The following is a 22,374-nucleotide window of genomic DNA, read 5'->3' as shown; positions in this document are numbered from 1 at the left end:
CCTTTTCCGTAAAAGTTAGCTAATTAGCTGGTTTCATCCTCATTGAGCTCAATGCAATTCAAACCAGCTAATTAGCCAACAGCTAATAACTGACATAAAGCATGCCAAACCTTAAAACTTTAAACCCGAAAAATTCCCCTAAAGACCCTCCTGACACAGCACACATTATATGTGGCCCAATTATACAACAATTGTTTTTGAATCAGTAGATGTTCCTCTCTCCAGCAACAGTAAAACCATTCACCAAAGCCATTGCGAATTTGAGATAATGCCTTTTAAAAATGACCAAAATTTAGAGGGATGAAAATTCTGCTTTCAGTGGTTCTGATAACCCCCTGGTGCACTTTTTGGTCTGTAAAACTATAGGGAACCTATAGGCTCTATGGAAATATAAAGCTTATGTTCATATCTTTATCAGGATAATCAGGGTAGCCATTGTAATTTCAGTCATTTTCAGTCATGAATTGTTTGATTTTTGAGGGTCTCTGAGGGGGGTCCCAGAACTCCATGACAAAGAAAAGCTGGAGGGTTTTAATTATATGGCTGTTCATAGTTCTACTGTACAGTACATACTTATCACACATACAAAGTACAGTATGAGACGATTTGGCTGACCCCATCTTCCGACTCTTAATTCCATTTTTAGCACTTCTGGTCCTAATCCTGTTGATTAAATACATTATTACTGTATTGTGTTTGATCTTCTCATTTCCACAGGAATTCTGTATTTGATGCGTCTGCTGGAGCGAGACCTGATGCTACAAGGATCCTCATTGTCATCACAGATGGGGAGTCACATGATGCCCAATATTATCCCACTGTTACAAGATTGGCTGACGCTAAAAATATTTTTAGATACGCTATTGGGGTATGAGGTGCTATAAGTTTACATTTACATTTATGCATTTAGCAGAAGCCTTTATCCAATGCAGCTTACAGTTCACTGATATATGCCTATATTATTTCCAAGACGAAGAATTCCATGATAGCAGTGTCAACACCTTGTACTTCTGACAAGGCAACAATTTCTAAAACATCGGCCCCCTCCCCTAAAATGAGATCCTAATTATGTGACAATGGCGATGTTCAGCATGCTTTTCAGTCAGCTAGCATTAAATGAGCTCAGGAGCATCGCATATTCTCCTGAAAAAAAAAGGACTTGTCTGTGTGTTGTGCTAAATTGGTGACCCCTAATGAGAGATGCCAACTCTCCTCCTCATGTGACAGGTTGGCAACGCCTTTAACAGTGACTCAGCACAAAATGAGCTCAGGAGCATCGCATCCTCACCCACATCAGAGCACATGTTTAAAGTGGACAGCTTTGAGGCACTGGACCAAATCAGCAGCACCCTTGAAAAGAGCATCATTGCCATAGAAGGTAAGAGTGATCAAATTTCCAACATTGGCAATGCGACAGTTCTTACAGAATGAAAAAAGCAAAAACACTTTACGGTAGGATTGATAAACTACAATGAATTCATGCATGAATTAGCAATGGCACTACTGTACAGAATTCTTATAAATGAAAGTTTACTCACTTCGGCCAGAAGGTTTTCTAGGCTAGCATTCTGCTCACAGCCTTTGGGGCTAGTACCACCAACATCCACGGCAGGCTTTCCACGTGTGGACTTGAAATATTTAGAGGATGTAGCCATGGTATATATTTGATGGAAAATTTACCAAAAAACAAAGAGGGTTGTTGTTGGGTATAAAAATAACAGTAAATGAGGAGATATTGACGGATTGATTACATTATTTCGGTGAGGCTTCTGGACAACTTCTAGTGAGCAGCTATCTTGCTCGGTGATCCCATGTCGAAAATGAGGTTTTCTAACGTTCTACATGCACGGCTAAGCTAGCTGGCATCTCTTATATTTAAGTTGTGTTCAAATCGGAATCAGAGTAGTGATGACCCCATTTTTTGGCAGAAAAAGAAATCATCATGATCGTTCTTCATAAAATCAGAAATCATAATGACGTGCCCATCCTGTATAATGCTTTAGTTGATGTGCTGTTCATACATGAGTTCACAAATGACAGACAATGAACTCCTGATAATTCATAAAATATTAGGGAATGATGTAAAGCATACATCATGGATAGACTCGTGCATACATTATGATAATTCATGTATCCTTACCGTAAAGAGTCACCAAAAATCTCTGTTTAAACACACTCACATGCAAGACCAATACAGCATACCACTCTCTCAATACCATTCTCCTTGTATCCCCAGGAACCCAAACCATTGGTGATGCCACAACGATGGAATTTGCCCAGAATGGATTCAGTGCAGCTCTTGTGTCTAGACCCAATGTATGTTGTTTCTATGTGCATTGTATCAGTACTATTTATAAGTTAAGTGTACTACCTGATATTCATAGAAACCTTACCACATGAGCAAGGGATCATGGACGACAGCGTTTGGTTAGCAGAAAAAATAATGCATCTTCAGGGTGGTAATGTGACCCCGACAACATGCAGTGGAGGGTGCAGGTACACATGTCTCCCTTACCCCCTCCCCCCTTATTTTGAGAAGTTGTCGTCGGTCTGTTTTCCACATTCATGAAAGGATTGGTATGAATGTTGAGTCATGTCCTATGAAACAGTCATGAATGCTTTATTTGCAGTTTATGACAGCTGCTTACCCTGACCAACCAGACCCACATCAAGATGCAGGGTCTGGGAACTCATTGTAGGCAGGGCTCTATCAGAGGGGTGGGATAAACAGTTGTCTTTCAAATTCCCTATCCGCAATAGCAAAATGGTGACTGAAATGTCAGTCACCATTTTGTTAAACCCGCCCACGGACTCTATACACACTGTGATTGGTCTGGTGATTCTTCCATTTCTCAGCTCCCTAGCTCTATGGATCGTTGCTACAGTAGACTGCCCCGGCAACCAAATTAGATTACAATCAGACAATCTTGCCTCTTGAATCTCAAATCTTGAATTAACAACATCAGAGTAAAATATAAATATATTGTGACAATAGAGGGACTCTACAGTCACTAGAAATACCTGAACCTGCATAGTACCTTTAAATGCTGCATCACAATTGGAAATTCAACCAAGAAGTGGTATTATGAAGAATATATATACAGTATAGAACATTTGAACCTATAAACTTATAAGGAGACGGTGCATGTACTGTATACAGTGTAGATGTGGATAAATATATCCTCTGTGTCTCTGTGACGAAGAGTTCAGATGCAAAAGCCTCTAAATCCACTTTTTGTCAAAAATGAGATAATGATGGTGAGTGAATGCTCTTCACATATAGTGTAAGTTACTTCAATAATTTAGCTTCAAACCTCACTAAATACCATTCTCTTCCTGGTCTGAAATATTGATTTGTAGGCGAAACCCTATAGGAGCCTGATACAAAATGCTCATTTAAAAGAAAAGTGGTCAGACGGATTTAGAGGCTTTTGCATCTGAACCCTTCTTATCTCTCTTAGGAGAGGTTTCTAGTGGGTGTGGTCGGGGCAAATGAATGGAGAGGAGGTTATCAGGACATCCATCTGTCCAGCGGGGAGCCCAGCTTTACCAGGGTGGATCAGATCACGGCTAACAGCTATCTGGGTAAGACACTTAACATTCTCAAGGGGATGATTATTTTCAGAACTTTCCAGTCAAAAATGCTTTAACAGTTTAACCTAACATGCCTCCCCATCATTTGCATATAGTATGTTAAAATACACACTCAAACAGACATGCACGCACGCACGCACACACACACACACACACACACACACACACACACACACACACACACACACACACACACACACACACACACACACACACACACACACACACACACACAGTCCCTAAAACCAGTTCATCTATCAACCTCACACTTGTGAGTGGCCTGTGATACTGATAGAACATTAGTCTTTAAAGAAGGTTTGTCTCCAGGCTACTCCATGGCTATAGCCCACGGGGGAGAGGATCACATAGTTATGGGGGCCCCCAGGTATGAACACAAGGGGCTACTCATGGTCTTCTCTCCTGGAAACAAGACACCAAAGATGATCACACAGGTACTGACCTCATCTGAGATAATAAAAAATAATTTCAGCGGTTCATCAACTTGTAACAGGGTGAATGGTAGCCTGGCACGCCCTCCCAGTGACGTAACACCTTCGGCGTTGCTGTCGCTGGTCTGGTCAACTGCTAATCAGGAAGGATTTCTGAATTCCCCAAATCTGCGGAACTGCCCCCTTTGGTCGAGAACCAATCAACTTTGAGCAGCTCCAACGGCTCTGGGTAGAGGCGTGTTCAAGGCAGAGGAAAGAGTGTTGTTATTGGTTTAAACTCGGCAAACCGCTTTCTGACATCGACCAGTAGCAAATCGAGGCACTTAAAGGAGGCGGGTCAACCAAGCGCTTGGAGAAACCGTGTAGCACAGGCTCTTGGTCAGACTAAAGTCTCGCAGAGCCTTTCAAGTCGATGGCAATCAGGCTAGGTGAATGGCACTTCGGCATTCACTTTGCGGCCCTCTATCGGCTATAACCGCACTATGTAGGGGAGAGCCGGGTCAACTGAAACGCGGGACGAAAGTAACACAGCGATTTCCTCGAAAACCATGCACATCTGAAATGTCATATGTCGTCAGTTTGTTCAACACACAATACTTGCCAACCACGGGAAATCTCGTGCCATGACGTCATCGAATTCCAACGTTATCCCCGCAAACCTGTTTTTGACACCGGCAAGTAAAATCTTATGTAATAATCTTGTGTAAATAATTTTTTTGTGATCACAACTCGTGTTTATTGTTTCATGCAATGATCACATGACCATACGAGAGATGAATCATTACTTAAACATGTCTGAATGTGTTAAATGTCAGCATTTTGAGGTTTAGAAGCAAAATATGTTTAAGTGTTAGTTCGCACTGTCGGGACGATTGAAACGATTGAAACAGTTGTTTCAATAGTCCCGAACTGTCAATGCAAAAAAAATGTTTCAAAATAAAAGAGGAAGATCAATTGTGAATCCCTCAACAAGGCTTACAACGGGAAATAAGTAAATTAAATGGAAATGTAGTCATCAGCATGGTATAAAATGAAGAAATGTGAGTTTAATCGAAACGCGTATCTCGACATTGATGCACATGGAAAAATACATTTTTTGACCTACTTATATTTTGAAGAATCAGGTGAAATTTTAGCCATGACAAGTACAGAAGTATGTTGTTAAGTATGTTTCATAAAAACTAGAGTAAAGTGAATGGTTTCTGTTTACAATATGCTGTTTCATTCGTCCCGCACATGTGTTTCAATTGACTCGACTGGGCGGGTCAATTGAAACAAATGACAACTTACGTTCAAAGTTAAAAAACAACGCGATCACTCAAGGTGTATATGAAATTACACTGGTAACTAAGAGAGGACACATGTGAGTTGTTGATCATATGACAACATTGTTTGTATCCCTTTCACCTGTTTTGAAAAAGACGTTCAACTGAAAAGTGTTTCAATTGACCCTGCTCTCCCCTAACCATATCAGGTAGTGTATCTGTAGTTCGATGAAATGAGACAAAGAAAACTACAAATTTGACTTGCATCGATATCGCAATATCATACTTCCATAAAATCATGTAACATACTCTACCCGGTTGTGGACATCGTTATTTGCTGGATAAACAAATAGCTTGCATCCGACAAAGGAACAGTGCTTTAGTGTTGCTTTAAGCATAACCAACTTCAGCAGAATAACCAGCTTTATGATAATTAACATCAACTCTATTTTCTCTCTCTTAGTCTCAGATCGGTGCCTACTTTGGAGCAGAGGTGTGTGTGGTGGATTTGGACGGAGACTCCAACACTGATCTGATTCTGGCATCTGCCCCCATGCACACAGAGGGAGAGAGAGAGGGGAAAGTGTTTATCTACAGAGTATCATATCAGGTGATATGTAGCAGGCAATGGGACACAGGATTTATTTACAAAGAAAGTCTGTAGCACTTTTCCATTGACGGTTGTCTATCCCTTTAGAGCAACTTCATATTTGCCGGTCTGCAGGACACTGGTGTGTCCCTGCTGGGGCTGGAGGGTCAGAGGGGGAGGTTCGGCTCGTCTCTGGCCAGCCTGGCTGACCTGAACGGGGACGGGGTCAGGGACGTGGCCGTGGGAGCTCCTCTGGAGGATAACGGACAGGGCAGCGTGTACATCTTCAACGGGAGGAGAGAGGGAATCAACCCCACCTACTCACAGGTGAGTGAGAGAGAGAGAGAGAGAGAGAGAGAGAGAGAGAGAGAGAGAGAGCGAGCAGACAGATAATGGATAGCTGTTGACTGGGTTTGAAAGCACTATCATAACTTAATCATCACTTCTGTATTATAGAGGATTGCGGGTTCGTCGGTGCGGTCCGGTCTGCGGTTCTTTGGGCTGACCGTGGCCCAATCTGCTTTGGACCAGAGTGGAGACGGACTGCCTGACATCGCAGTCGGGTCCAAAGGAGCGGTTCTGCTGCTCAGGTTCACATATTATTAAAACTCAACACACACACACGCACACACACGCACACACACGCACACACTGCAGTCGGATCCAAATGAGCTCTACTGCTCAGGATCTCATACCCTTGATCTAACAAACCACCTTTGTCGCTCCCCACTCTTGTACTGTAAATCGGGAAAAAATAAAACAAAAGTCTACTTCCTGCATGATTTCGTTACTGGAAGAACAAAGATTCTTTTGATGTTTTGATTTCTCCACAATACGCAAATGTATAATGCTGTGTGCAATGTTACTCTGCAAAAACATAAAATCTAACCAAGTGTTATTAATTTTTTATTAAGAACAAAAACTTTATTTGTTATTGTTGTAAGTATTAAGAGATTTACCTACTGTTCTCTCGAAAGATCATTTTGACTTAATTTAAGGAGACTTTGACTTATTTTAAGAAGTCTTATCAAGACACATTTACTCGTTTGCTTGTTAAACATTTGCTTGTTTTTTGGGGAAAACTTGCTAAATGCGCTGGCAGACAAATTTGCTCGTTTTCAGAATGAGATGTCTTAAAAGCAATCAAACTCTTCTTAATTTAAGTCAAATGATTTTATTAGAAAGTGCTAGTAAGCTCTCTTTATACTGCAAACAATACCAACTAAATATTGATATAAGGTTAATAACACTCGGTTAGAGTTTATTAGATAAGCAGTTTTTGCAGTGTAGGGCTGGTGGAGAGGGTTTTATTAATGAAACGTCTTCTGTTACAGGTCAAGGCCCATTGTTACTATAACCACAAGTGTTACATTTGAACCATCCAAAATCCCCAAATCCATCTACGACTGTAAGAGTCCTCAGCAGAATAAAGCCAGTGTGTGCTTCAGCATGACTAAGGTCACTAAAGATAGCTTGAAAGGTACAAATCTTTGGCCTCTTTGTCCACAAAGTGCTATATAGTCTAGACTCATGGAAAGTGTGCAAGTCTAATGTGCAGAGCTATGACAGTCAAGAAAGCGCTGTATGATAAGTATAGACTTAAGGCAAGTGTGCATGTCTAATATGCAGAGTTATTGCAATAGTTGTTGCATGCTCAAATATTAATATTTTCTTTGTTTCTGCTGGCGATATAGCCCTTGACATCACTTCACTTTGTAAAGGTCAAATAATTTATTCTCCCAAATCTCATTGTACTTCAACTGCTGCCTTGACTAAAGACTACTCCTTTAAGTCATTCAAGGAAAGAGTCTAAACATTTGTTATGCTGGTGTACTACAGTGTACTAAGATACTGAGAATTATTATTTTTTGTTCCAGAACTGAAGGCAAAACTCACCTACACACTCAGCCTAGATTTTGTCCGTCAAAATTCCCGAGCCTTCTTCACAGCTGGAGGGACAGCTGGAGGGAAAGACAGGAACGAAAACAAAGAGGTCACAGTGTATTTGAGAAAAAAATGCTTTGAACACTCTTTCTTTGTACTGGTGAGTCTACAGTGACTGCTATTTATTACCCTAGCAATGATTACTTGCAGTCAATGTGACACAATCTTACAGTAAGAAGGCATTATATATACTTTTAGACGTTTCTACCCTTTCAAAGGGATAAAGGCTATAGCCAGAGAGAACTCAGATAAACATGTTAGCATATTTCAATTTGTTTGCAAGTCAGTCTGGGAAGTCCCAATGACGTCCATTCAGAATTTTAAATCCATTTTAAATAGAGTGAAGAACTGCATTTAAAACCTTTGTTTACTAGAGAGAAGTGTTTACTGTATTTCTGAAACACAATTTCCCTGTGTTTTGCCTGTGTTCACTCAGGCTAGGTAAAAGCTTCACTTATAAAGTATTATTCCCTTCATCATACGCTCACCCACAGCGATCCTTTGTGTTCTTCCAGTGCTCCCCAGAGGATGTTGTGAATCCTGTGGACGTCCAGGTGGCCTTTTCCTTCCAGGGGCTTCCTATCCCGTCTGCAGACCAGCTGACACCAACGCTGTCCATCAGCTCCCACAACACCACAGACCACCAGGTATGAGTCTCTGCAATGGGCCGGGATACGGTTTAGTTACAGTTCCTGTTATGTTATGCTACTTAGCAGACGCCTTTGGCTAGACCCACTCACAACTCCTGCTTCATATTTTGTATTACTATGACTAAATTATCTACATTGGAACAACTAGGTATATTGCAATACTTATTTTCATCCTAATATCTAATTCTTGGTACTGATTTGGATCTTGATATCCCAACAACTCAAACAGGTGAGTCTCTATTGAAGGTTTGAGGAGATCTTGAAATGATCACATATGGGTCATTCCACGTCAGTTCAAAAACACAGAGCACACACAACCAGAGATAAATGATTTATCCCCACCCCTGCAATTTCAGTGATTCAGTGATTTTAGTGCCACCTGTGGTTACTCTATACAAAACATATTGCTCATTAGATCTCAGTGGTGCATTTTGCCCATGTTCAGGGTGGGAAATGAAAAAGGAAAATTTGCATAAGACAAGACATACAATTTTAATAAAATGTGAGGAACTGCTATGACCATGCAGGATCATCCAAACCACTGATGGTGATTTTACTCCTATTTATGGACCAGCCTGCACAATTTTAGCCTCCTACATATTTCAGTTCTTGAGCAATAAGCTTGTGAACTTTGACAAAAAAAAAGAGGCAGAACTTAATTTACTAATTAAAGGGGGGCGAAATCCCCCTTTAAGCAGACCTAGAAAGTGACGTTACATTTGAATTGAACTGCGTGCCAATCTGACAGAGATTGATATTCCAGTATGATGTCAGTAATGTCAGTAATGAAGGATCTTTGACATTCGCGGAACTAGTTTTCGGACTTTCGGAAAATATAAATATAATTGTATAGTGTGTATTATTGTATTTCCATTGCTTGTGTGTGATGCCAACGAAACACTCTCTTGGGCACAAAATAAATTACTTTTCGCCCATTAACCTAGCTAGCTAGCTTGCTAGCTAATATTAGCACAGTAAACAAAAAGTGAATGGGAAATAACCTGAAATAACACACGTTCAGAAACCTAGTTCTAGCAAAAATATGTTAGGAAGGTTTATCAAAATAGGTTTGAAACGTACATCGCTGAATGTAGGGCTAATGGTTAGTGTAAACAAAGTCCTCTGCTACCTAGATGTTTCGAAGGGTTAGGACTCAACCAATCAGACTGGTAATTGATGCCGATGGCCACTGGCCGACTCACTGTACATGTCAAGTCGGCCAAAACTGGCCAAAATTAGCCCCGGCGCCAAGGACGACTGGCGACGGCACGGGACACACCAAACAGACTTGAGTCTCCGACCACGACTGCCCGATTATCGGGTTGGTGTGTTTTGGCCTTTAGACCTGCTCACAACTAATGCTTCATATTTTGCATTTCTATGACCAACTTATTTACATAGGAACAACTAGGTATACTGTATTGTGATGCTGACTTTGATCTTAATATCTTGATATCTGAGTCTCTATTGAAGGTTTAAGGAGTTCTTGAAATGATCACCACCATCTAATCTTGCTAATCTATTCACAAATTCATCTTAACCACACATTTGTTCTAAACCCACAACTTTTCAATTTCAATCAATCTTGTTCAGTCTTGTACAGTACAAATTTGATCCAAAGAACTTATTTGTAGCCATTTAGTTGTTATGAAGACGTGTTATCTTTTTACAGACTATTTTACAAATTTTAAACAAGTTTGTGAAATATTGACAGCACTTTCAAATGATCTATTTACTCTCAATTTTAGGCTAGTCTAATCTATGTGTATAATATTTGTCTTTGTGTTAGTTAAGCTTTGAAGTTGACTGTGGAGAAGACAACAACTGTACTGATCAAATCCATATCAACTTTGAATTCTCTGGGTAAGCCATCCAAGCACACCATTGGACCGTCCTTTTTAATCTTCCATTAGAATCAAATAATTTATTAGAGCTATTACAGCTATTGCTGTTAAAACATGCTACTCCTGCAGAAAAACCCATAGCCCATTTACATGACCGCAGGCATGTAATGCCCAATTACATGACAGGGAAGAAATGTTTTAAATATGTGCAGATGTTCTTCCCAATCAGTTCCAAAAATGGATAAACCATAAACATTTTGTCATCCTCAGTGCTTCGGTTCACGTAGTTATTTAGGAAACACAGCATTTTTGGGGGTTTTTGGGGGCCAGTTCGGGGGATGGAGTGGCCCCCGGCCCCGGGGACCAAACATGGCTGGGCTAAACTTAATGCCAGCAAAGTGGCGCCGCAAGACAGAAAAATTGAGTCAGGGTTTCTGCAGGGTTCAGTCAGTCAAATTTTAGACTTTTTAAGACCTTTTTATGACCATTGTGATTTAAATTTATGACCTATACGAATTACGAAAAAAAAACTCATTAAAAATTCCTTTCAAACTATTATTTTTAGGGGTTGATGTTAGAGTCTGGGAACACTGTTTGACTATATCTTCGTTAACATTCTACAAGTGGTGTTTGGTCATGGTATTCAACACCCACAGTACCTCTACTTTCAAGGCTGAGGTTGACCCGAATCTGTGTGTGTGGAACTGGAGACGACACAGACAATCCTGTGCAGTATCGATCTTCTTGATTGGTACCCATATTGATTTAAGCCAACTACTAAATACCCCATCTTAAGCCACAGCTGATTACTAATGTCATATGTTTCTATTTCATATTTTGGAATTGATCAACTGTATACGGCTCTGAAAAACATTATAAGACCACTGCACATTTTTCTGATGTCTTCCTACAGTTGCTGAGTGACATTCGAATGAACTAACAGACATAATTTACATAATTTAATTTTGAATATGACCATCTACTCATTCAGGAAATGTGCAGTGTTCTCTTATTTTTTTCCAGAGCCGTATATTTTGTAAATAATGTATAGTATTGTATGATCTGCATAATTAGTTATAGCCAAATATGTAGTAATACTCCATATTGATTTGTAAACTATTCTTTATTTGTCTTTATTGTCATTTGATGGTTTGTAGGTCTAATTGAGTGCCTGTCACTTTAAGAAGAACAAAATAAGCAATTAGCTTTCAATCTGACGGTTTTAGTTCTAGTGGAAAAAAAATGTGTGCATAGTGCAAGGATATGTGGATGCAAATCTGTCTTAATTTTCTGTCATGAGATAAAATAAATGTTCAAAAAACGAATGTTGCTACCCTACCTAGGCTATGGATTTCAGTTCATGTAGTTACAGTACGTAGCCTAAATATCCCGTTCTCACTTGTCATTCGTGTAGGCGTGCCTAAGATAGTGCTAAAATTATAGAAATGAACATCGCAAGACACAATTCTTCTCTGATGCATCTTTAGGTTGCGCTACTATTATCACACACATGACAGCTGCATGTTGAAAGCTGTGTGTGTGTGTGTGTGGGGAGAAGACACACGGGCTACGGTAACACTTGAAGCATGGTTTGTGCACATTGACATTAAATACCTATCTTACAAAACAGCAGTCATAAACCCGCCTCAACCCTCTCTGGTGCAACGCATGACCATGGCATAGACTGTCAAAGAAAGTGTGTGCAGATTTCTGTTTAAGTCCATCCGGCAAGTCGGTTTGCCACACTGCTGCATGGACCTTGTAGGCTAGTTAAGGAACGCTAACACACAGATTCCTCAGACAGAACTACAATAAGAGGAATCAATGAATGCCGCCGACTGCACATTTCTCGTAGGGAAAAAGATGGTAGAACAAATGACTGAACGATCGTATGAATTTAAGACGTGACTATATGTAATTTATGACCTTGTGGACGTTTTTATGACTCTTTAAGGCCTAAAATTCTTATTATCAAATTTAAGACTTTTTATGACTCCGCGGACACCCTGTGAGTGCACGCATTGAGACGTGAGAGGTTTGTATCAACTCGTCCTAGTTAAGGGAATAACATAGTTTAATATGAAAAAACGGTGGAGTGTTTCTTTAACTCTTGGTTTATAATAACCCATTACCATATGATGTACTGTAAAAGAGTAATGCATATTATGTGGGCGGTTTCACCCAAATGTCCTGACATCGGCAGATCCATCATCGAGGTGGGCATTACACAGGAGATGAGTGTGAGGGTGAGGGTGGAGAATAGAGGAGAGAACTCCTACAACACACAGGTGCTTCTTTTCTACCCTCCTGGCCTCTCCTACAGGACCTTCACCAAGAGCCAGGTGAGGGGCAACAGGTCTCTAGAGCAGTAAGCTTGATATGATGCTGCATGTGGACATATTCTTGAATGCTGCATGTGGACATATTCTTGAATTTCCCCTTGGGGATCAATAAAGTATCTATCTATCTATATGAAGGGAATGAGCTTGTGTCTGTGTGTGCTGCTGCAGGGCAGGGTGGAGTGCACTTCTCTAGACAGCACAGATGGAGTCACCTTGGGACAGACTGACTGCAGCATCAACAGACCCATCTTGCGGGCTAGAGATAAGGTTGGGGAAACCCGTCTGACACACACACAAACACACATGCATAGAGAGAGAGAGAGAGGCTTCAATTATACAGTAACTAAGGAATGCTAAACTCTTCCTACAGCAGGCTTTATGCTAGCCCTAACCATTAGTAAAGAAATGTTTTTGCAATTTTAGTTGCATCAGGAACAGCAATATTAACTTGGCACTGTCTATTTATTACCGTTCCTACGTGCAGGGAAGCGTTTATCTTAAAATGCAAATGGAGGCAGTTGTAGAGCTGCTGTAGATGATGTTAGATGTGAATGTATCAGATGACACCAGACCAATACGTGGGGACCAGAATTGTATAGGGACCAGACATCTGTCCTTATAAGGGGCCTCTTGACATGTTTTACTGGTGGTAACTTTGTTGTCCTCATAATGGTTGCTTTACAAGAACACACACACACACACACACACACACACACACACACACACACACACACACACACTTAAAATACAAATGGTGACAAACGGTGATAGTAGAGCTAGACAATGTTCAATGTAAATGTCAGGTGAAACCAGACCACTAAGTGGGGACCAGAAATGTGTCCTCATAAGGTTTTACTAGTGGGGACTTGTCCTCATAACACACACACACACACACACACACACACACACACACACACACACACACACACACACACACAGAGGAATGTGCAAATGAAAATATTATACCAACTCCAAATTATCTTTATTTTCTGCAGGCTGATTTTATTGTTCAGTATGGAATTGGTGAAAGCAGCCGTTTTGGTGACAGGATCACCATTCAGGCCAATGCTTCAAGGTAAATTCTGAGGACTTCCTCACTAAAGGGTAGAGCATAGCCCTGTGTTTGTTAAGAAATCCTCATACAAATTAAAATCACCTAGTATGGCCAACTATAGTAATGTATGTTTTCGCCCCTTGGTCCACTGTTTAAATCTGTGTCAACTATCAATATTTGACTGACAGATGTAATCTTTTCCAGTGACAACGATATACATGATCCCAGTAGCCGGCTGTCCAAACGTCTGGATATTGGGGTCAAATACAGCATATATGTAATTCTGAACAGGTTAGTTCATGAACACACTCTCAACATTTGATTTGTACAAGCTACAATGTAGTCCATGAGTGATTATCATTGATTACCACCACTATTCCAACACTGTTTAAATCAGTCTCTTTCTTGTACTTTCTCAGTTTTAAAGGTACCACCAACTACATTAATTTCACTGCAGGAGAAAATAATTTGCAAAAACCAGTGATACAAGAATTAGAGGTAGAGTAGACCATATCAAACACACACAAGCACACATGCTTTGTTCTCTCTTACGTCTTTCTACGTCTACCTCTCCAAATATATCCAATGTTCTCTTTACACATCGCAAATTCGCAAATGCTTAATTAAATGTTATGTACTGTATGTTGTGTGTGGTGTCTTAAGCTGCTGGGACCTTGAATTTCCCCTTGGGGATCAATAAAGTATCTATCTATCTATCTATCTATATGTGACTCTGTATGACCCTTTACACACTATCATCCATTTACATGCTGTTACTGTACATGGAACCCACACAATGAATATGCTACACATGTGAATATTAGAGCAGTGTTTTGGTTAGTGTTTTGTTATTGTATTACTAGAAGTACAGCTTGGAAGAGGAATGCACTCCCAAATAGAGACGTTTCAGTGCAAAGCCTTGATAATGGCCACACACCCAAACCTCAATCGTTAATACATTTATCAAGTGTCGGAAAACTTTAAACTTTAATAACCTTCACTTTCAAATGTTTGATCAACCTAATTGTTCAAACTGATTGTATTAGTGGCATTAGCATTCTCTCTCTCTCTCTCTCTCTCTGTCTGTTTGTCTCACTCACACTCTCTCCCTTTCAGGTGACAAATAAAATCAGAGGACTCAATCTGACTGTTGTTATTCACGTTCCAATAAGACTCCAAGACAAAGATATCTGGACCAATGTGGGCAGTTTGCAAGTATGTGCATTAGTTTAACCCCACTCTAGAATAATAATACAATGCAACTGGAATTCACCTTGTACGATATAATTTCCAGAAACACAACTGTTAATAATAAACAGTAATAATAATCAGTAATGTGTTGAAATGTACGATCATGCCCTGTTAGATTTCAGAATGATATATTTATATGTTTAATAGTATAGTCTAACACATTATGTCTTTCCATTCTCCATTAGATCCAGGGATGCTCTAGAGGGCTTAAGAGAAGTCCAAACATCAATGACCTGACGCGTTTCTTCAAGGACAACAAGGAGCCTCATGTGGTGATTAGCAAAACATTGATTAGCCTGTCACACAACGTCAAGCTCTAAAGGCGAATTTAGCCCTGAACCATGTGTATGTGTTAGATCTATTAGATCTATAGATAGAATTCCATTAGAATCAATGTAGCAATTTGACCGCCAGTGCTTGACATGCACATTCTGTACTCACTGTATTTCACTTGTCTGTACTCATTGGACAAGTGAAACACATTGTTAAATCACATCAGAGACTGGGCACTGTAAATTCATTATTAACATGTCACTCATGTCTTGCTCACAATGTAAATTTCCAGTAATATGAGGATTTTTTTGTGGTTCTCCAGTTCCACTTATGGTAATAGCTGTGTAATAGCAAACGTTGAGACACAATCGAAGTGCCTCAAGGCCCCAACACATTACAAGCGGCATGCACTATGAAACCCATTACTTTCAATGGTCTGCGAGCGCAAGAACTGGTCTGCCGCTGTACACAGCGACACGCAACGCAAGCGGCATGTTGCAGCTTTGCTGCTCTTGCGCAGGCCACGGTAAAAGATTAAATATGTTGAAATATGTTGAAATATGTTGAAATTTGACCGCGGCGCACTGTACAGTAAATCAATGGTCTTTTGTGCAGAGCCCAGCTGTAACCACAACACAAATCTTTAGAATATTGCCTCAACCAAGAGCAACCTACTGTAGTGGTGTGCGCAACGCATGCCGTGTGCAATGTGATTGGGCCCTCAAACATTTCCCGTACAGTGTACAGTACATCATATACAGTGGCCTACCTCCCACGGACAAAACTCTGGCCGCAGAAAGATAGAATCCCTCCATCTTTAGCTTTAGCTTGGATTGAAGTAGCTGATCTATGGGTTGTGCTAATCAGAATCAGTTTGGAACAAATTCAAATGGTGATTCAACTTTTAGTTACAGTAATTTCCGGCATATAAGCCGCATTGTGTATAAGCCACAGGACAGTGTTATGCTAGTTAAAAGAAACAAAACCATATTAACACCATATTAACTGCCCCCTGTCATAGCTGAAGAAATTTATCAAAATCGATGTATAATCCACGGCTAATAGTCGGGAAATTACGGTACTGAAGCCGGAGATTTCTGCTTCTCTACTATGTGACCTAACCACATTACCAACATCCCCTCGTCTCTCCCTCAGAACTGCTCCATCGCCGTGTGTCTGGAGTTCAGGTGTAACTCCTACATGATGAGAGACGACCAAATCCACTACAGAATCTCAGGGAAAGTGAGCTCAGAGTGGATCGAGCAGGTAATGGATTTGTTAGACAACTTCAAAAGGGTTAAAAGTGAAAGTCACCTACTGCTAAAAAGGAGAAGTTATCTGTTAGCTTTAGGTTCTGCACCTGGAGTATTCACTGAACAGCATTAGATGGAGTGGGGGAAGCATAAGGGTTAACAATGCAGTGGATGTCTTAGCCAGACAGTTGTAAGAAATGTTGATGTATATAGCAATGTATAATATATCCATGTTGAGATACAATTTGATATGGGGAACCATTTGTTGCACCTCCTATTTTTTGTCAATGCTTTTTGTCTTTGATACTCTTTCTAATTGTCTAACTTCATATTGGCCTCTCCTTTCTCACCTCTCTCTATTACTCTCAGACTGGGCTGCGTTCTGCTCTGTTCCACCTGGTCAGCTCGGCCACTCTGGAGTACAATAACAGCAAGTACATCTTCTACTCCGCAGACTCTTCCCACCAGCCACCAGTTTCCAAGGTAACCAGAGAATATAACGACATTTCCAAAATTTACATTTAGAGTTTAAAAAAAGTGACAATGCGAAGCATAGTATCAACACTTTGGCTTACCAGGCCTATCTCAAGATGTTGACTTTCTTACATTTCAAAATGATTTGACTTCAAAAATTAAAAAAAAAAAAAGACTATCTCAAATATTTACGATGGAGTATTAGGGCCACAGATGATGGGAAAAAATAGCTCATCATTGCCATGATTAGATTAAACGTGACTTGTTGACATTGAAAACGAAGTTTCGAGAATAAAGCTGACATATCTAATATATAATACTGACATTCACCAAGAGGTAGTAACAGCAATCTATCTGAAATAACACCTATTTGAAGTATCATTCATGATCTATAAGTTCTAAGAAGTGTACATTGCTTAAACTGTATGTTTAGACTGTAATTTCGAGTGTAATGTCAGCATGTCGGCTTCAAAGTCGACACATTGAGATTAAAGTTGACATGACATTTCAACTTTATTTACGAAATTTCGAGTTTAATGTCTACATGTCGCCTTTAATATCCAGACTTCTGACTGTCTCAGCATTTTTACTCAGTATCGCAAATTGTGTTCTTACCTCTTGGCTGTTTTTCTTTTTTAACATGTGAAATAAAGGGGCGTTCATAGGTCTGCATTATTGTGCCATGTTGTTGTAAAGTTGTGCATGTGCCCTGCAGATTGAGACTCTAGTGGAGGTCTATGATGAGCCAGACCTGACTAAGGAGATCATTGGTGGAGTGGTGGGTGGCCTGATCCTATTGGCTCTCATGACTGCTGGCCTCGCCAAGGTAACCAGTCAACACTACACACATATAATTTTACAAAAGAGGGCAAATTAATGTGCCAGTAAGTCGCACAAAAAACATTTGTATTTCACCATTTCGGGCACTCCTTGTGTTGTGCTCCACAGTGTCTGTTTCTCTGTCTTTCTGTCCATCTTCTTGTCTATATACATTTCTTACCATTTCTGTCTTTTTTTTCTAATTGCAGTCGGGCTTCTTCAAGAGTCAGTATCAGCAGAAACTAGATGAAGCACAAGGAGAAGAGGCATCACTGCAAGCAGCAGCAGAATAAGGCAGGGATCACATTAGCCAGCGGCAAGCGGCAGCGGCAGCGGCAAGCGTAACGCAACGCTCAGACCATAATAATACATCTAAACATTCTATCTCGTTCCTAAATTCAATCTTTGTTGCTCCGTTCTTAGACGAATCTGATTGGTTAAAATACCTAAACATTCTAAATGTGATTGTGATGAGCCGAACGTTGCGCTTCAAAGTTGAACCAAGTTCAACTCCCAGTTTGCTCAGCGATAGCGTTACGCCAGTGTTGTCACCGTTCCGCTGCCAAACTATATAGAGAACAATAGGAAATCTGCCGCTTGCCACTGTCTAGTGTGATCCCTGCCTAACTGTCTTTTTTCTCTGAGAGATGGCTGGATCAGAATTGAACACTGGTTGCATGTGATTGGTTTGTTCAATTTCACTTCACCAGAGAGGTGTTGCCTATTTCAGAGTCTTTGCCTTGGCCCAGCTTCCTGCTACCTAAATCATAGCTGAACTTGGGCCCTGCGTGCATATGTGTGTGTGTTTAAAAAGTGTTTATGCAAAATATATAAATGTATGTATAAAAAAAGACTCATGCTTAATCCAATTTTTGTAAGAGCCGTTCATTTATAATTACTGATAAGTTTTGTGTAGTGTGGACTTGTTTGCTTCTTCAGGTTCACTTCCCAAACTCGCATCAAAACCCACAGGTGAAATACACAATTACAGGGTCACGTGATCATGTTCCATGACTGATCAGTCAGCCTGCGTTCTAACAGGGATGCTACACTGGGCACTAATTGAAGCGCTCAGTTTGCGACGCGTAAAAAAACATCTTAGACTTTTTTTTCGAACATACAGTACAGTACAGTACAGGTACGTGCCGCTATCTCATTTTGTGTAGCTATTGCATTGATTACAGTGAACGGTACGCTTCAGTTATGCACCTGGTTTAACTTCCCTGTAAAGCATTTTTGCATACAGTATTTCTTCCTGCAGCAATAAACAAATATATCTATTTTTTTTATTAAATATACAAATGCGATTGTGTTTTTGAAGGGTGTACCACCAACAGACAAAATGATGAACATGAGATACATAATAAGTAAAGTAATTGTTTGTGTGGCAGGCAGTAGTAGGGGTGTGAATTGGTATACCGCTTTTTAGGATGGTGAACTTGTACATCATGTTTGACCTAAAGGTGTTTACATTGAGACCCATATACTTCCCATCTACTGTATGTGTCTTCTGGTTGTATACAGTACTCTCATGATAATGTCTGTAAAGCTTATGGTTTTGTGATTTCTCTTGTCTACACATTTTGCCAAAACAATTTACTTTTGTAGTTTTATATTGTGTTATAATCTCATTAAATGCTGGTAACTGCTGTCTAAATTAATTATTCGTTCAAGTTTCTTTGAGTGAGAAATTAAGTTCATTGTGAACACCCCTGAAAGCCACACCAAGTTCTTCACCCCAACATTTGAAGAGAAAACAGGAAATTGCATACAGTATAAATCAGACCAGATCAGCAAGATTGTACCAGGCTTATGCATACTGTAGGTGGAATGTGCATGAATAGTTATACTGTAAGTTATTATTTAGTATAATTTTGTGAATAGGGTATTCAATTTGAATTTCAATATGTATATCTCATTTGTACAAAGGTAGTCTTTCTGAATGCTTGACACCTAGTTGTCCTAATTGTCCTTTTGCTTTAATTGTCTTTAATTGCAACAATTAAATCTGCATCTATTACAAAGTTATCGTTCTTATTATCATTCTTTACAATACAATAACAGGATTTAACATTGAACTGGGTACTCCATTCCATCATATGTCTTAACAGATAACAATGTCACAGAGTAAACAATGTGCCTAATGGAGTAAAATGCATTCATCGATCACTTTTTTGAAAATGCAAAGAGGAAGGGGAAAGAGGAACCTGCAATGATCCCACCATACATTAACTAGTATTTGGACAAATATTGCTGGGTCAGCAGACAGATAGAGGAAGTTCTCAGTAATTCAATTTCTTTAAAATCACTCCATTTCATGAAACTCCTTCAAATGATTAACTACAACCTATGTCATTTCAAGCAAGCCACTGTCACCTCCTCTAAATGTTTTACTCAAAAGGTTTTAACCCATTATTATTTAACCCATTTATGTGGCATGTCAATAAATAAGCAAATATTGGCCTGTTCTCACTGCGTGGGATGTCATGTTCTTAGTGTTAACTTTGACTTGGATGCTTTGATGACAGCATGGGAGGCTAACACATAGTCATGCATTACTATTCTAGTCATTGTAGGTGCAGAACTGAAGTCCTCAGAATTTACCTTGGTGCACTGCCTGTATGGTGACTATCTTACACAATGAACACTAAAGATTGCCTAGAAACAGAATATGGACTAGATTGTTGTTACATTTACACACCTGCAGTGTGTGTGTGTGTGTGTGTGTGTGTGTGTGTGTGTGTGTGTGTGTGTGGATGCTGCAGTTTTTCCCAGGGTGATTGTGTACTGTGATATGATTTGAGAGCCAAAAATATGCTGTTTAACTTATATGTGTACATTCCACCACCACCTCAATCATTTAGGTTGATATGAAAACACCTAGATACATTTTTGCTGTGAGGTTTCTTTATATAGAGTCAAGAAGTGTTTGAGGTGTGTAGATTAATAATTTAAAAGATCAGTGATGTTTCTTTATATAGAGTCAAGAAGTGTGAGGTGTGTAGATTCATAATTTTAAAAAATCACTGCTGAGAAAGAGAATGTCAGTGGCAGCTGCTTCTCATAATATCAGTGTACTGTATCTATGCTAACACAGCTGTAGACCTGCAGTGAAGAAGGGTAATTCAGTATAATAAATAAAGATGCAATATACATGTATATTGCTAACAAATCTTATTCCATGTGACTTTTTTTGAGTTTGAGCCCTAACTCCTCAACAGGGAGAGACACTAGGGACAAGGCTCAAATTGCAATTGACATACTGTACACACTGAATGCAAACAATTCCACACAACCTTCCTATATTTTGACACATCAATATGAAAACATAAACACATTGACAGAATGACAAAAGTGATTACTGAATTGAAACTCGAACCACAGGTTGCTAGCGGTGGTCATAATCATATACTGTATAAGTCTAATTGCTGAACTGTAAGACTTCCTTGGACTGGGTTCTTCTTTTCCCCAGTCTTCTGACCACACCTTAATTCACAGACTTTGCCCTCTGAATAATTTGTTTCCTGTTGTACTCTCAAGCTCTTTCCCTTTGACATCAACACTAGTAGCTCTTAAGGAACACGCAGGAGGGCTGTTGACACTGGAATCTGAAATATGCAGATATGCATGTTAACTTCCTTGAGATAAAAGCAGGGGATTTCCCCCAGTGAACTGCAGTATCAACAGCCGAGCCTTAACATTACACAACAAGACATGGAACACCAATAACGACAACGACGAACCAAAGCAGCAAACACAAAACCACCAATAAAACAGCCCCCATGTGCAACACGCAAGATTCACTAACAAGTGCTCACGCAACGTTGATGCAGGCTCAAAGCCACACGAATGGCAAAACAGTAGCAAACTTCTAGCATCTCCAAACTAGCCGATGGTTATGTCCTATTGATGTAGGCTCATCACCAACTGAGGTGCTATAAGAACAAAGTAAAGCAGCAAAACAAAAAAAAGGAAAACACACCAACAAAGCAGCCTTTGGAAAAAAACACAACTTGCAGAAAAATGCAGCGGCAAAAACTAACATGAAGAACCTAAGCAATGTCGTCATCGAAAAGGCACATACAAATTACAATAAAACTCAACAACAACTTAGTGTCCATGATTCTAGTGCCATAATGTTCTACTTTTAGATTTTTTCATTTATTCATTCAGTTATTTTCAATCAATGTCACTCCGCTATATATAAATGCGATGTGTTTGTTTTTCCATGTCAACATTAAAGACTCTCCTTTAGCTCTGTATGTCAAGAGTTGTGTTTCAGGTGCAACTGGATTAGTCTCTTCATTAATTACGGCAAGTTCCTCATATGAGTATGGTGAAGAGACTAAGATGGTGCATATTACAGAAGAGGAAGAAGCCCAGGGATAAAGACTGAACAACTATCCAAACAATGTCAAACATGGCACAGAACTCGCTCATGCCTTTCAGCAGGACACCTGCCAAGTTTGAAATCATTAGACGACGGTTTGAGAGATATGCAAATGACGGACACACAAACAATCACAGACAGGCAGTTGCTGTCATTAATACATAGTTATATTTTACCTAATCT

At 39.8% G+C, this 22,374-nt stretch overlaps 1 protein-coding gene across 1 annotated transcript in view; it reads left to right on the top strand.

The window, feature by feature from the left end:
- Nucleotides 1–19,458, top strand: part of LOC134075939 (integrin alpha-M-like) — a 29,876-nt gene extending 10,418 nt beyond the window's left edge. Inside the window, exons 8-30 of the mRNA XM_062530966.1 lie at nucleotides 718–868; nucleotides 1,228–1,378; nucleotides 2,237–2,316; nucleotides 3,462–3,585; nucleotides 3,922–4,046; nucleotides 5,772–5,918; nucleotides 6,006–6,224; nucleotides 6,354–6,487; nucleotides 7,232–7,377; nucleotides 7,775–7,898; nucleotides 8,278–8,488; nucleotides 10,281–10,354; nucleotides 12,539–12,677; nucleotides 12,846–12,944; nucleotides 13,673–13,752; nucleotides 13,936–14,022; nucleotides 14,151–14,229; nucleotides 14,848–14,946; nucleotides 15,168–15,254; nucleotides 16,411–16,521; nucleotides 16,878–16,991; nucleotides 17,698–17,808; nucleotides 18,011–19,458. Coding sequence (XP_062386950.1) covers nucleotides 718–868; nucleotides 1,228–1,378; nucleotides 2,237–2,316; nucleotides 3,462–3,585; nucleotides 3,922–4,046; nucleotides 5,772–5,918; nucleotides 6,006–6,224; nucleotides 6,354–6,487; nucleotides 7,232–7,377; nucleotides 7,775–7,898; nucleotides 8,278–8,488; nucleotides 10,281–10,354; nucleotides 12,539–12,677; nucleotides 12,846–12,944; nucleotides 13,673–13,752; nucleotides 13,936–14,022; nucleotides 14,151–14,229; nucleotides 14,848–14,946; nucleotides 15,168–15,254; nucleotides 16,411–16,521; nucleotides 16,878–16,991; nucleotides 17,698–17,808; nucleotides 18,011–18,094 — 2,776 coding nt within the window. The 3' untranslated portion in view covers nucleotides 18,095–19,458. The remainder of the gene's footprint in view (nucleotides 1–717; nucleotides 869–1,227; nucleotides 1,379–2,236; nucleotides 2,317–3,461; nucleotides 3,586–3,921; nucleotides 4,047–5,771; nucleotides 5,919–6,005; nucleotides 6,225–6,353; nucleotides 6,488–7,231; nucleotides 7,378–7,774; nucleotides 7,899–8,277; nucleotides 8,489–10,280; nucleotides 10,355–12,538; nucleotides 12,678–12,845; nucleotides 12,945–13,672; nucleotides 13,753–13,935; nucleotides 14,023–14,150; nucleotides 14,230–14,847; nucleotides 14,947–15,167; nucleotides 15,255–16,410; nucleotides 16,522–16,877; nucleotides 16,992–17,697; nucleotides 17,809–18,010) is intronic.
- The last annotated feature ends 2,916 nt before the right edge of the window (nucleotides 19,459–22,374 follow it).

This window comes from Sardina pilchardus, chromosome 3 (genome assembly GCF_963854185.1).
Source record: "Sardina pilchardus chromosome 3, fSarPil1.1, whole genome shotgun sequence".
Classification (NCBI taxonomy): domain Eukaryota; kingdom Metazoa; phylum Chordata; class Actinopteri; order Clupeiformes; family Clupeidae; genus Sardina; species Sardina pilchardus.
Note: the sequence above shows the minus strand (reverse complement) of the source record. Positions and strands in the feature narration are given on the sequence as shown.